The 15,933-nt window shown below is 37.6% G+C and overlaps 2 protein-coding genes across 3 annotated transcripts; one reads left to right on the top strand and one right to left on the bottom strand.

Moving 5' to 3' along the window:
- Nucleotides 1-365: 365 nt before the first annotated feature.
- On the top strand, nt 366-7,724 carry LOC107809634 (translocon at the outer membrane of chloroplasts 64). Its single transcript, XM_075256519.1, has 13 exons — nt 366-804; nt 1,828-1,980; nt 2,219-2,343; nt 2,492-2,617; nt 3,327-3,506; nt 3,578-3,722; nt 4,136-4,304; nt 4,922-5,056; nt 5,173-5,373; nt 6,156-6,283; nt 6,364-6,415; nt 6,879-6,948; nt 7,298-7,724. The coding sequence occupies exons 1-13, from the start codon at nt 602-604 to the stop codon at nt 7,378-7,380; spliced, it is 1,770 nt and encodes a 589-aa protein (XP_075112620.1). The 5' UTR covers nt 366-601; the 3' UTR covers nt 7,381-7,724.
- Nucleotides 7,725-8,257: 533 nt separating this feature from the next.
- LOC107809632 (uncharacterized) lies at nt 8,258-12,024 on the bottom strand. 2 transcript variants are annotated; one of them, XM_016634291.2, is made up of 7 exons: nt 11,497-12,024; nt 11,315-11,391; nt 10,617-10,679; nt 10,432-10,533; nt 10,182-10,253; nt 9,081-9,159; nt 8,258-8,948 (listed from the first exon to the last, which is right to left on the bottom strand). In XM_016634291.2, exons 1-7 carry the CDS (start codon nt 11,891-11,893, stop codon nt 8,434-8,436), a joined length of 1,305 nt encoding a protein of 434 aa, XP_016489777.1. In that variant the 5' UTR covers nt 11,894-12,024; the 3' UTR covers nt 8,258-8,433. The 2 variants fall into 2 exon arrangements, with proteins under 2 accessions (XP_016489777.1, XP_016489779.1); XM_016634293.2 differs by having other exon boundaries at nt 8,258-8,945; nt 11,497-12,022.
- Between the last annotated feature and the right edge of the window lie 3,909 nt (nt 12,025-15,933).

The following is a 15,933-nucleotide window of genomic DNA, read 5'->3' as shown; positions in this document are numbered from 1 at the left end:
ATGATATCTTTTCATTTTGAATCACGTATTATGCTAATATAATAATATTTTTCGACATTTAGATGATTGTTATAGTATTGTAAATAAATTTTCTTATTAATTAAATTTTATTGTTCCTTCATGTAAATAAATATTATTATTATTAATAAATATTAGTATTATAAATATGGTTACTAATGACATAAATAAAAGGTCTGACTAATTTGGATAGAGCCACAATTAGAATGTCTAAACAATTTCCTGAAATAGTTTAGTAATTCCAAAGATGCGAGGCTTATTTAAAACAGTCAAAATATTACGGGGGCGTCTTGCAAAATTGGCGGAAAATTCCTACCTTTTACCAAATAAGATTCACATCCCAATTCAACTACTTGAATTCCCAGCTCAGAATGCTGTAACCTTCTATCTAGGTTTCCACTGTTCTATCCTCAACCCCCACCCCCACCCCACCCCCCCAAAAAAGGAAAACAATCCAAGAAAGTATTAAAAAACAAACCCCAAACTCACACACAAACTGGTATTATCATTTTACGGGATTGCGTCGCTATAGAAAATCAATCTTTGGAGCAAATACAACAGTTGAGTTTTCGCGGTGAATAAAATGGCGTCGCAGGCAGCAAATTTGTGGGTATTGTTGGGATTAGGATTAGCTGGAATACTCATAATGACCAGAAAGCTTAAGAAAGCTGTTAAAGCTGACTTTGGAGCCTTTGTTGAACGGCTTCAGCTTCTGCCACCGCCTCAGCCACCTCCTCCTAAAGCTCCTCATCCACTCACTGGCCTCTCTTTCGCCATCTCCGATGTGTAAGCTCCTTTAATCTTACCCATATATATGCTCTGAGAAAGATTTGGGAACATAAGTTTTTTGTTCTTGTTACTGTTTCTTTTTTCTTATTGAAGTTGTTGTAAAACGCGACCCCCACCCCCACCCCCACCCCCACCCCCACATCCCCTCCCCCCCCAAAAAAAAAAAGATTTATTTTTTTATCTAGTGTGAGGTAGCAGCTGACCGGTGGAATAGTCGAGGTGCAACAGCAAGCTGGCTCAGACTCCGGCGTCATAATAAATGATCCATTTTGTCTGTTCCAAGTGTGTTCAAATATGTCAGAATGAATAAAGAGGATTTAAAAAGCCAGAATTCAACTATTTCATAATTTGAGAGTGAGACGCAGTTGTTGTTTGATTTTTTTTTTTTTTTTGATGAAGTAAGTGGTGTATTATTGACAAAAGCATCGAGTGGATGCACATATTACAAAATAAAAGAAGATATCAGCTCCTAAGAAGAGAGCAACAAAAAATCTATCATAAGACTAGAGAACTGATAAATTCCATAAATTGGTCAGAGTTATACATAGGGGAGAGTTTAACCCAACTAAAAAGAGTGACCAAACATCTAGCCTTGAGTAGGTATCTAGCAGTTGAGATGCCATCAAAGCATCTTTGATTCCTTTCTGTCCATAAGCACCAAAGGCAGTTGTTGTTTGATTTTGCAACTGTATCAAGAGTCTTGCTTGAGTATTAGGTTTGCGTAGGTGCCCTTGATGACTGAAGCGAACTTCTATATATTGGGATGGAGAGCTTCATAGAGGCTTTGTCGAATTTAGGGATAGGTTTCTATAATGCTACATTCTATCGGGAGAGTTTGCCACACATGCTGTAGGATTCTCTTTCTTGCTGCACTTTTTGGTCCCACTTGTTTTTTACTTGTCAAATTCCCGTTGGACTTCTATTTGAAGTTGATTTGTTTATTTTTGGGAAACAGTTCTTTCCAATCTCCTGAATTCATATATATTGGAACTACTGAAGTCATATTTTTTGATTGCCCAGATTCGATATCAATGGATTTGTGACAGGGTTTGGAAACCCAGAGTGGTCAAGGACTCACGAACCTGCTAGTCAGACGTCTCCAGTTGTTTCTGCACTTGTTGAAGGAGGAGCCACATGCACCGGAAGAACTGTTGTAGATGACATGGCATTTGGGTTTGTTCCTGAACTTTTCACTTGTTAAAGTTTGCCTCTTTTTTCTAAGATTAGCAGGCACAGTATGTTGGATCCTGAATTTGAAATTTGAAATTTGTAAGTATGAGCATAAGTGCTAGTTATTTGTTATTTTCTTGGTTAGTGTTACGTTTCCAATTTGTTTTGTGTCACACATATTTCTGCTGCACTTTATAGTCCTTCTCGTGTTGTTGATTATTCTGTCATATTTACTGTGCAGTATTAGTGGAGAACATATACATTACGATACTCCAACAAATCCTGCTGCTCCTGCACGGATTCCGGGAGGATCATCTAGTGGGGCTGCTGTTGCTGTGGCTGCAAAATTTGTTGATTTTTCCTTGGGTGCGTCTTTTATATCTCAAACTATGTCAATCTGTTGCCATTTTGTTTGTTTGATTGAGCGTGCATCATAACACGTCATGTTTATAGGAAATGAATATAGACTAATTACTGGTAGGCTCGTCTGAGTACAGTACAATTTGTTATCCAGGAACCGATGCTGTTGGAGGTGTGAGAGTACCTGCTGCATACTGTGGAGTTTTAGGGTTTCGGCCATCTCATGGAACTGTTGCTCACACTGGCATAATTCCAGTTTCAGCTAGTCTTGACACTGTTGGTATGTGTTGTCGATATAATCACTTGAGATGTGCTATAAATGCTTCAGTGAATGGCATCTTCTATTCATTTTCACGTCTTTCAACTTCACTTTTTCCCCCGAGAAAGTCTTGTGAGCATGACATCTTGGTATTGCAGAGCTGATACCAAGAGTTTTAGCCTTTTCACCACGGAACTTATTTTATTCCAACTTAAGATGACTCAGCACATCATGTACTCAATTGTGGATTTTTTCATACCCAAGGGACACCGTAGCTGATTTTCTTAGCTGAAGATAATTGAATTTGAATGACAATGCAGGCAAAGACCTTTTAAAGGAAAAAAATTGAGTGAGAATGCAGACAAAGATTTCCAGCAACTTGGTCTTATACTTTTCTTACCATAAGTTGCTCTTTAGCTCGAGTAAAAAGCAGCCCCACCTCCAGCCTTGAGGTTGGGGGTTCAAGACACCAAAAGAGTAGTATGGGAAGGGCCACTGTTGACTCCTGGGGAAGAGGGTTGAGGGTGGGATATTTTTTTTGGGAAACTAGGGTGGGATAGATGTAGCTTACCATGTCAAAATTGCTCTTTATGGTCATGTTTTATATTTGCTATCGTTGAAGTCTTGATTTTAATTTAGGTATATATGAATTTACAAAATAACTAAGTTGAATGTCAAGGCTGTGTCTGGTATTCTGTGTTTAGCTATAGTGAATTTGGACCAACTGCAGGATGGTTCGCTAGAGATCCCAGCATATTGCGCCGTGTCGGGCATGTCCTGTTGCAGGTTCCATTTGCTAGTCAGCGTAATCCAAGGAATGTTGTGATAGCAGATGATTGCTTTCAGTCAGTAAATTCTGGTGGTCGTGTCAGTCAAGCGGTGATCAAAGCTGTGGAAAAGCTGTTTGGAAGTATGTGTTTGTAGTTTGTGCTTTCTTATGATAAACTTTTTCACACACCTTCTGAGAATCACCTCTTGCAGGACAAATCATAAGGCATGAGAATCTGGAAGCCTATCTAAACTCAAAAATTCCAAGCTTAAAACAGTTTGCTAGCAAAAAGTCCAATACTGAAAGAAAATCTTCATCAACAAACTTGCTAGCATATTTTATGCATATACTTAAGAGGTGAGATTTAGCTTGATGCAGCAGAGATCACTAGATGCACTTATTACTGGTCCGAAATTTGGGGCACATTATCTGATGGAAGCTTGCAAAAGTAGTTGAACCTTTCTAATCTATTTTGTGCTAGTTTTTGCTATGTTATTAAAGCATATATATTTGGGTCACCTGCTCTTTTGATGACTTGCTTGAAGAGGGTGGTGTATGGGTTCCAGTACACACTCTGATCTGTGATGAGAAGAAAATTCTAATGTTCTGTCCTACTATTCCTCAACTATTTTTAAAGCATTCACATGTTACGCTTACACATAAATGATCCTACCTGATGTTCTTTGAATGGGGTAATTCGTTGCGTATTATGGTGATAATGATGTTTTTTTGCAATGCCTTTCTAAAATTGGTTTTTATGGTTTGTGCAGACACGAGTTCAAACAAAATCATCTGGAGTGGATCAATGCTGCAAAGCCCAATCTGGACCCTGTTATTTCCACACAAATTCAAGGAGGACCGGAGATCACAGATACAAATATTGAAAACTGTCATGCAGTTAGGAACGAATTGCGTTCAGCTCTAAATGATCTATTGAAAGTAAGTAGTATTGGTTTTCATTTAGTTAATTTTGCTTCTTATAATGGGTTGCCTGGATTCTTTCCAACCCACCCCTTGAGTAAGTATTATTAGTATTTGTTTAGTTAAAGTTAGTTCTTATAATGGGATTGCCTGATTTTTTCTCAGCCTACCCCTTTATTTGGAGGACCAAACCTTTGAAAATTGCTTGTCCATGTGGATTATGAATTTCAGCTAGTACTTTATCACATGAAACTGTTAAAGTTTGATAACAATTAAGACCCCCTTGTGGCCATTGATTGGTTAAAATTTCTAATGTTGCTTGTTTCCTTTGCATAAGGGATTTCATGGTAAATACATATATGCTGTTACTGCTTCATGTGGTTTTTTGTTTGATGAAATTTTACTTGAGAATAAAAGATTGAACATTGCATGTCTTAAATACATGTTTTATATGGTAGAGTCTGTCATTTACCTGTCTAATGCTCAACCTCAGCTCATTGGATAAAGTTCTCAGATCTTGCTGCTTTTATTTCTCTACTAACGTTATGTTGAAGTAATCTTGCCGTAAATAATATCTTGATATCTCCTGTCTCATGCTGTCATCTCACTCTTGCTGAAATTCATTGTTTCAATAGGATGATGGAATTTTGGTTATCCCCACAGTTTCTGAACCTCCTCCGAAGATTGGTGCAAAGGAGATTCAGTCTGAGGACTACCAGATTAGGTCATGCTCATTTTCAAGCATAGCTAGCATGTCAGGTGGCTGTCAGGTGAATGGCTTTCTCTCTTGTGCTTCTGTACCCCAAACCCACAAATTTAAATTGGCCTTGGGTACAGTTGAGTGTTGAATCAGACTTATCTAATGCTATGTGCTTCCCTGCCGTAGGTCTGCGTACCAATGGGATTTCATGATAAATGCCCAACTTCTGTGTCTTTCGTGGCGAGGCAGGGGGGTGACCGATTTTTGCTCGACACTATTCAGAGCATGTATGCGCCACTCCAGGAACAGGCAGAAGTGGCCACAAAATCATCAACATCTGGTAATGCCATCAGTAAGGAAGCATCTGCTGAAATGGCTAAAGAAAAGGTAAACGAAGGATAACCTGCTGTGGATCTTTAGAGGGACATTGCTGTCAATTTATTAAATGTAGAGTGGTCGTTAGCTATAACCATTGGTTGGCTTTATCTGCTCTACTTACTAAATGTGCCAGGGATCAATTCTCTTGTTCTTTGTATGACGTTTTTATTGGAGCTTGTCGCTTCTTGCATTTGTCCTGAACCCTCCCACTTTTTAGACATCAGGCCTTTTATGGTGTACAATATGCTTGATACTTATAGAAAGTGATTTGCATTTGCATGATGCCCATAGATTTTTTTCTTTCAATTTCAGAACTGAAACTGTTCGCCAGGACAAACATTTCTAGGCGGATCAAAAGTCCCATTAGCACCCTATGTCAGTTACATGGTTCATCCTACCACTTAATTGCCAACCTCAACTAGAGGAACATTAGCAAAGTAGTGCTATGTATCCTATCTAACAGACTTCTTGAAAGGAATAAGGTGATGTGACCAAGTTTCTTCAGCCCTGGCAGGCTTTGAAAAATTATAATATGGAGTCATAAGCCTAATAGTGAGAGTTCTGTGATATAAGCTGGAACAATTCCGAGCCCAGCAGTCAGAGCTTGATTGACAAAATTTGGAAAAGCACTAGAGCTCAGGAGCGAGAAAGTTATAGTTGTTTAGTGAAAGTGACAAGCTGGCTATTCTGCTAATGCACCTTCAGTATTGCTTTGTTCTGTCATTTTGTTGGTTATTTGGGAGCTCCCTTAATATAAGATTTGGTCCTTATACTATATGGCTTTTTCACAGGGTAATCAAGCCTACAAAGATAAACAGTGGCAGAAAGCCATTGGCTTCTACACAGAGGCTATCAAACTCAATGATAATACTGCCACATACTTTAGCAACAGGGCTGCAGCTTATTTGGAGATGCGAAAGTAATTCTTTTATCCATTTCCCCCTTTTTCTATACCCGTGCTTGTCAAATGCTTATTCTCTAATTCAAATCTCCATCCAGTTTCATCCAGGCTGAAGCAGATTGTAGTAAAGCTATTGATCTTGATAAGAAGGTGCGCTTTCCTACCTCACCAACTCCTGCGTGTTTAGCTAGTATATGTTTCAGTCTAATCCATTTTAACCTAGTAAACCTCTATTTGTTTTCTTATGTGGCCTTTATTTCTTCAGCATATCATGTGATTGAGTGTTATAATTCTTTTTAGAAATTCTGTTGCTTTAGTGATCCTGGAACAGGATGTTGTGAGGTAGAGACAAAGTTAATAACTGGTTGGCTTTTTGGCTTATGTATTGTGGGTTTTTGGGGGATTTCAGAGGAAGAGTTTGGGTACTGCATTGAGAGGTTTATTAGTGGACTTGTGTGTGTGCATTTTATAGGAAAGGGTCAACTAGCTAAAGCTGGTAGTACCATATAAATATATCTCCCTTTTTAAGCTTGTGATTCCATTTGCTTTATATCGTGATCACGTTTCTTATGCTTTTCTGAGGAGAGCATTCTTTCTCTTTCTTTCCCCACAGAATGTGAAAGCTTACTTAAGAAGGGGCACAGCACGGGAAATGCTGGGCTACTGTAAAGAGGCACTTGAAGGTGAGTCTCAATAACTTAAGCTGTTAATTCCTTCATAAGTAAACTTTACGGTTGAATCACCTGAGCCACATGCTTCCACATTTAGAATGCTGTGAAGAGAAGTACTCTAAGATGGACTGTCAACTGCCACTTCAACTTGGACTATATACTTGATGCACTTTAGTTGGAAACTGAAGAAGAAAAACATGTGCTAAAAGATTTAGTTGGTTTGATAGAAATTGTACCCAATCTTTGGAGATCGAGGTGCTTGCGTAACTGATGACCGGAACTCATAAATGACCTGTCCATCCTAAAACTTTTGAAATATACTTTGCATTGTTCTCTTACATTCTCTAGTTTCCTTGTGCAGATTTCAGATACGCACTGGTTCTTGAGCCAACCAACAAAAGAGCATCTCAGTCTGCTGACAGACTGAAGAAATTGTTTCCATAGGTCTTTAGAAGGTAAACGGCTTTAGCTGCTTGTTGCTGAACCCTTTGTGTCAAAGCGGGTGATCTCAGCAGGAATATGAAGAATTGAAAGATTGAAAATACGAGGAATTGAAGGCTTGCGATGAAATTCTTTCTTTTACTGAGTAATTTGAAGATGAGGAGCAACCCCTTGATCTCGGCATAGTTTGGTGGCTTTAGTTTATAATATACTAGCGATTGCGAGTCTAGTGCAATTTTGTTTAGATTATTTTGCATTCAAATTGTACCTCTCGAGCTATCTTTTTGACATAACCAAATTATATTATTGAAATGAATATTATTCTGAAGGGCGGAAGTCCTAATAAAGGTACTCCTGGGGTTATGCATGGGAAGCATAAGTTATCCTCTCATTCGAAGAACTTCTAGTTCATATATTGTGTTTAATGTGCCGGAAAAAATCCACCTTTTGGGATTTTGGATAGAAGAACGAGGTCTTCAGAAAATAAAAGTGTTCAGTCGGGTGTTGCAAAATGAATGGTTATAGGACGTGAGCCTTGCTGAGCTCTCTAGGCTACATTTATTCAGCTTAAAGAAAAACACGCTTTATTTCATGCTTACCGTTGTGAAGCTCTGCAGAAACGTGTGGATGTGCATTTGTGACTGGCACTATATAAGGCTTGATGTAGGCTAACTAATCACTATTATAAAGGACAGTGAACCACCAACATTGACGACCCCGTAGCTTACTAATTCTGGGCAGCCGGTTCTTTTTTGTATCACTGAAGCTCCCCCAGCAGTTAAATCACTACTAGATTCAATGTTTCGTCGAATATCTTTGAGACCGGATTTACCACCGAAATAATACTAGTAATGATTATGATGGAGACTGATGATATATGGACGTCAAAATAGTATAAAGGACTTTATTAAACATTCCAGAAAGCTTGAAAACTGGTGATTAAAATGATGCAGGAATGGGGATATCAAAGTAGAAAGGATTTGATCACACTTTACACGAATATAAGGGATTTCTTTCAGCGTTAACTGGAAACTAAACCAAAGTGAACAAAAAAATTTAGAGTAAAGAACATTCATCATCCTCGCAGGCAAACAGTTCGTCAAGCTGTTCATCTGTCCACTGAAGCTGTGGCACCTTCGACACAATTGGCTGTTTGTAATCCTTAACTTCATCAACTATCTGAATTTCTGGATCAAAGCGGTTCTTTATTGAACCAGCTCTTTTGTTCCCCGGAGAGAGGGAACCCGGAAAATTCTCTCCCATTTGCTGATTATTGTTTTTGTGGAGAATCCCTCTGTTTCTGTCTGTTCCTTCAAATTCTTTGGCAGCACTTTGTATCTGATTGTGACATTCTTTGTCTACAATGGATGTCTCCTCAAAGGCTCTAATTTTGTTGCAAATGTAGCTACTTGGAACTAGATTTTCCTTGTCCATTTGAATCTCCTTATGCAAACTTCCACCTGCAGACATGCATTCTGTGGTCCTATCATCTATGATTTCTTCAGTTGTTTCTTTATCTGGGATGGAAATATTCTGCAGTGCACAAGCTTTTCTAGCAGAGGCTGAAGCTGCTAAGTTTATATGAAAATCATTAGCCAGGTGAAATACTAGAAGCCTTTCTCATATTCCATTGATAGTGCTACTGTCAAAAGAAAATCCTCCTAATATGACATAGTACAATAAAAAGAAATATCAACCCTCACCAATTTCAGGATCACTATGGTTGACTTCATATGCTGCTTTGCTGTGCATTGATGGAGGGGGACTTTCCTTGCAGAAAACCTAAAGGTATGGAACTTGAAGCTCTTAATAGGTACTCAAAGCTTTATCAATCATGACACAAGTTTTTTATAAGTCAATCATGATACAAGATTATGATTATGAACCTTATGTGGTACCTAGTGAGTGTGCATAAGAGGCTAACTGCTAAGTACTCACCATACAATACCAGATTAGAAAATACAAGAGAAAGAATACCAACTTACAGAAGTCTTCATCTGATAGTCATAAGGGCAAGTGAAGAGGGATTTTTTTTTTTTTTGGGGAGGGGGGGGGGGGGAGTACAGTAGAAAATGTTATTACTCGGGGTGAAGGGGGATATTCATATTTGGCAGAATAATGCCTCAGGCAACCGCGTCCATCACAGGGCAAAGTAACATAACCGCTTATGCAGACTATTTAGGCACACAGAAGTATGGAGATCATGAACAAATAACCGGTGATACTACCATTGATCTGATAGTCCTCAGCACGACTTCCACCAACTTTTTACATTTACTATGCAAGTTGCATTAAGAAGAAATGAGGTCAATTGACAGTGAAAAGATATAGTTTCCGTTTTTTGTTTAACTTGAACTGAAACACAAAACCTTATCCATATAATATGTGGTGGAGGGCGATCAATAAATTTTGCCTAAATGAGGACCTGATGAAAGCACATAGATAACACTTTCTCTAGCAATTTTTGTTTCATAAAATGAAATGAACCAAGCCTATGATCATTTACGTGTCAACATACAGGATTTATAGCTGGTGCTTATAGTTGAGCTTTACGAACACATGGAAGGCATTCCCAATGGAACCTGGTTTTTCATCCCTAAAACACAACTTCTGACATGGAACTACAAATCAGTACATGATTGGGGGGAAGCTGGTTCAGCTAATTGCAGACATATAACTTCAAGAAACAAATGAAAACAAATTTCACATTTATATGTTTTTGTTCGTGAAAGATTGCAGTCTTAGTGATAGCTATGCATGATGTAAGAATTGCTTTTACAAAATAGTAGGCTAAGCATGTGCACCTCTGTCAGATTCCCGAGTGTTATGTTAAGATAATACGATGAACTTGAAGTTGAAGGGCAAAACACAGCAACCTGGAATTCCAAAATTAGGTAAACAGTTTTCAAGTCAAATGTGGATATATCGCACATTATGTTCAATATGCTTTTTAAATTAACATGGAGAAGACAAGTGGAGCCTACACCTCCAACCAAGAGGTTGAGTTTTTGACTCTTGAATGGAGCCAAGAGGTTGGGTCTTCGAGTAATATACCTTTTGTAGTATCAAAACTGAGCCAATGCAAATGTCCTTTCCATACTGACTCTCGCTAAGTACTTTGTGATGAATGCTAGCACCAATTGAACCTGTAGGATCCTAAATTTGGAACTAATTAAATCAGTTGCAACTTTGGCAAACTCCTTCCAGTGTTATCAGCATTGTGCTCGAAAGAACTGTACCTTCAAAGTCACCATCAGACCGCCAAGACCATTATGTGTGCAAGACTTAACAACCGCCACAACCTAACAAAAGCAATAATTGCTATGAATTAGGCTATCACGAAAACAGAGGTCACAATACTGACTAATAGAAGCCAAAAGGCCTTTTGCACTCGTTATGGGGATATTAGCTTTTATCTCATCATATATTCTTACTACTAAGAAAGGCAATAGGAAAAATATGTTATACAAGTAGATGGTCATATATGTATGCATCGAAGAGTAAAATTACTTGAATTAAAATTTCATAAAGACTATCAGAAATTGTACAATCCGGGACCTACTACTTCAACTATGGTCCCATTTCTCTCAGTAAAAGACATTTGCTGTTTTCATTTTTTTAATACTCGCTCTTTTCTCAAGTGATATGGCACTATTATTATTTGGAGGATCAGATAAGTTTTTCTTTGACTATCATTTCTATACATCTTTCTAAATACTTAAGTTATAGAAGACTACAGCTCATATTACCTTTTACTATAAATTTTCTAAGTTAGTACTCCTAAATTATATATTTCAAAATATAAAAATTAAACATATGCCGCCTCCAATTGAGACCAATAATTGGATGGTTTAACATCGTAGTCAAATGGAACAATTACCTTCATTTCCTAGTGATGCCTTTATCCATGAATAGAGTAGGGAAAAAGTTAAAATACCTGATCAACCCTAGAAGCTTTTAGGCATTTATTGACAGAGCTCAAAGGCGTGCGAGGAATTATTCCGTTCTCCGTATCTGAATAAACATACATGTACACCTAATCCATGAAAAAATTTACCAAAAAAAAACGAAATGATAATAGTACCAATAAACAAAAGCTCAAATCCCTAATATACATACCAACAGATTTAAGGGCACGACGCCATAGATTGGATTTGAAATCATAGTCGAAGTTGGAAGAATTTTCGACGGCTCTCCTAATGTACTCTTGCGTAGGTATCAGATTGTCACCTTGAGAGGTCATGAGACTATGAGATTGACGATCGTAAGTTCGTTGAATCATTGCATATTGTACGGAACCTGCCGGTCCGGGAATGAGGCGTTGAGGCGGCGACTGTAACTGATGTTGAGAAGCTTGTGATTGTGAGGATTCGGAAGATTGAGAAGACGGCGGCAGAAGCGGCGGAGAATTTGAAGTGGAGGTGGAGAGATTAGAGTTATGGTGGAGACGCTTACAAGGGCGGAGGAGAGAATGGAGGTCGGAATCGTCTACATCCAACGCTTCCCATGGCTCCATCCTTGCAGTACAAGCTTTTGGAGGGAAAATCAGTAGAGGCCAGAGACTAAGGGGGATGGATTTTGTGGAGCTGGACTCCCACGCCCACTGTTAGTCTTATCCCGTGGACTTGGCCTATGATCGCGTGAAGGCCAGCCCAATAACTATGACGGTTGCAACTCAAACTATAGATAGAGATATGTAATAAAAATAGCACGGGCTAGCCAGTTTTCGGACTGATCATTCAAAAATAGCCAGCATTTGTAAAGTCATCGAAAAATAGTCATTATTTTGCTGCAACACAGAAAGTTCCAGCATAATATACTGAAGATCGGTGCACTTGTGTATAAACTTCCAGCATATTATGTTGGAACTCCAACACGCGGAAAGTTCCAGTATAATATATTGGAGATTGGAGCACCGATGCTCCAATCTCCAGTATATTACGCTGGACCGGTATATTATACTGGAGTATTTTTTCGAATTTTGAACAGTATTTTCGTTCAGATTTATCTTTACACTAAAAGTGGCTAATTTTCGATTGCTTTTGAAATTGTGGCTATTTTTGAATGATCACTTGTGATTCTGGCTATTTTTGAATTTCTTCCTGTAGTAAAAATAGCACCTAGGGGTGACAAACAGGCAGGTTGGGTCAAATATGGATTGGGTTAAAACGGGCAATGTAAAAATGGATAAAATATTCGACCCGAACCATATTTAATATGAATAAAAAATAAGTTGACTGACAGATAATATAGATATCCATATTATCCATGACTTCTTGAATATGATCACTTTTGAGAGAATTCCTAGTTTCTCAAACTTGAGGAATCCCCAATTTAAGGCTTTACAAATGTAAAAGTTAAAATCATTAGTTATCCATTGATTATTTCTTTTCTAAATGGATTTTTGGTTCTTATCCATATTTGACCCATTTTTAAAAAGTTTATTATCTAACCCATTTTTAATGGATAATATGGGTGCATATGATATGACACACATACCTTTTGTAAAGAGAGAGAGAGAGAGAGAGTCATTGTTGGAAACCTGTGTTTGAACAAAAAGTGTTGAGCTTTTTGTTAAACTAATTAAATAAAAAGACTTTGGGCAAATCATAATCAACGATAATTTACTCTAGACCGCAGATATAAGACGAGAGTAAGTAAGCATATCACACATAAGATTTAGCTATAACACTGGTCGAATCCCATCGTATAAGAAGAGGATGATAATTTTCATAATATCAAGCAAATTAAGAAGATGTAAAAAAGTCACAGATATTTTGCAAGGTAGAACACCTTACATTTGATATGATTATATTAACAATTTATATTGAGGATCTGAACTTCCTTCCTTCTTTCTTCTTCATGGTGGAGAGAGATGAAGATTTCTCTTCTTTTCAGGAAACGTGTGTGTCTTTTGATTTTTTCCGCCCCCTTGCTTCTTCTTCTCACTTAGTTTATATACTAGGTCTTCTCCCTTACCCAATGGTCATTAACCGTAGTACTTAAGCCATTCGACTATATTACGGGGCTGAACCCTTAAAATGTCGTAATATTTAATTCGCCTCTCAGACGTTTTAAATGCATGACCTCGACCGTGATCGAGGTGCATGCCGTTACAGCGTGATATGGATACAACGGTCCCTGTATTTTTCGATCAGACTAGTGTGTAATCTTTACTAAAATAATAATTAGTGCACAATTGTATTTGTTAATGGTAACAACTATTAAATTTACTATTTCTTTCATTAATTGATATGAAGAGACATAACTTTCGGGCTTGTTAAAGCAAAACAAATATTCTACTAAAAAAATTCAAAAATCTAAGAAAATAAATAAATATGATTTTTGGTCCAAGAGAGGTTCAAGTCACAACTTCCATGCCTCCCATACATATAAGAGAGATGTAGCTAACCTCATAAGAGGATAAGCCGAATAAGAATGACACATACGATGATGACGTTTTAGTGCTACGGGAAAATTACCATTTTAGTTCGAGTAACTAAACCAAAGAATCACAAGGCGAAAGTCCAGCATAATACAATGAATTGCGGTAATAATCTATACATTCCAATATCTGTGTTTTATGCAAGTACACGTCCTAAAATAACTAAAATATGAATGGGTCTGAGAAGACGAAGAAAAACAAAAACAATTAACTGCTCGTTAGAAATACAGAGTCATTGTAAACACTCTCAAACAAGATTGGAGCAGTTTTTAAGCACCATGCCTCTTTTTCTTTGGTTTTGCCTTCAACCTATCACATAGGAAAGCTTTCTCTAATTGCGCCACCCTCTGCGCCAGCGAATTCAGTATCAGCGTTTGCATTTCGTTTCTCTGGCACATCTCATTCATCATTCTCATCATCTTCTCATTATTTTCCACCATTTTCTCCATCAACTCTCTGTTTTTTCTACTCTCATCTTCCCCGTGTAACCCTGCTTCATTCTCCTCCTCATCAATTCTTTCAATTCTCTCCACACTTAACTCCGGCAACTCATCAGACTTCTCAATTGATGGCGCTGCATCGAATTCGCCCTCTACTTGTGTTTTCTCGTCTTTCTTCGTACAATTCAATGCTGCTTGATTTTTTGCTTCCACACTCTGCTCCAATAGATCAGAAACTTCACTCTGATATGTCGAATTTTCATTTTCGTTCTGATTTCCTGTGGAATGGGGGATGTATTCGGTCTGATTGACCAATTTAGGGACTTCATCGGAATCATTGTATATATTCTCCTCTTTGACTGCAATTTGATTACATGCTGAAACAATAAAGTCAATTTTCTCTTGCAAAGAGATTACCTTTTTAATCACAGCCTTTCTGCAGTCCCTAACACCGGAATCAACCCCACGAACGGAATCCAATTTCAAAAGCAGAGACATCAGCGTCTCATTAACCCGCAACCTCTCCCTTTCGTCTCTCTGAATCAACTCCGCCATTTCGCCGCACAAAATCTTGCGCTCAATTTCGTCAACCTCTTTTCGTATTGATATGATTTTCTTCACGTTTTTTCTCACTAAAAAGCCTCTGAATACCGTCTGAATCCTTAAGGAGAATACGGATGGGTCCGGCTTAGGTTTCTGAGTCTTCAAGGCTGAAACGGACCGCTCAGGATCCGAACCGACGAAATGGACCGGAATCTGAACTGCCGGTTTAATACCGATAGCATTTTGATGTATCGGCCGCACAGGTATTCCTCTCATGTTTGAGGAATAGCGAGGACGAGTCGGCTGGGACCAATAGCTTCCATAGAATGGGCTTTCCATTTGTTAACTTTGTTGAGATTCTTTTGATAGCTAAAGAGATATAGTAGGGTTTTACGATGAAAGAAGCGGGGAGGTTTTCTGCTATTTATGTATTTGGGAGAGAAACTGAAATGAATGTTCCAGAAGTTTCAGGAGTTCTTTTTGGAAGGCATGGAAATATCGTAGCTTTCGCAGTAGTGATGTAGAATGTTCCTCAAACAGTTGCACCGCAATCAACTCTTTGAAAAAGTAATACTTCCTATTTATAATTTATCGCGGTACAATAATAAAATTAAAATGATTTTTTTTAAAATTAACTAGAGATAGAAAAATAAAATATTTACTAACAAAATTGTCCAATTGAAAAAAAAAAACCTTACACTTACAAGAAATTGATCAGAAGGACATATAATTATCTATTTGGATTGAGGACCCTATGAAACTTAGTACTGTTATTATGTTAGCGGACACAATTGTCATTCATCATGGAAAAAACTTATTATTATTAAAAACTCAATTGGAGAACTGAATAGACTATACAAAAATATTCGCATATCTTAATTAAATTCGATATAGATAAAGAAAGTGAATATTACGAAGATCATTTTTAGACGAAAGGCTATTTTAGAATATTTATTTGGGCTAATTGAGGTAATGCATACCCTTATTATTATATATAAAAAATTTATAGTCAACAACTAAAACTCATGGGAGGAAGATCCATATTTATAAGCATACATAATAATTTATTGAATAACTCTATTTTTCATAATTTCAAATGGTTACAATTGAAAATTAAAGGTTAGACTT

This window comes from Nicotiana tabacum, chromosome 6 (assembly GCF_000715075.1).
Source record: "Nicotiana tabacum cultivar K326 chromosome 6, ASM71507v2, whole genome shotgun sequence".
NCBI lineage: Eukaryota > Viridiplantae > Streptophyta > Magnoliopsida > Solanales > Solanaceae > Nicotiana > Nicotiana tabacum.
The sequence above is the reverse complement of the archived record's forward strand: the minus strand, read 5'-3'. Positions and strand labels throughout refer to the sequence as shown.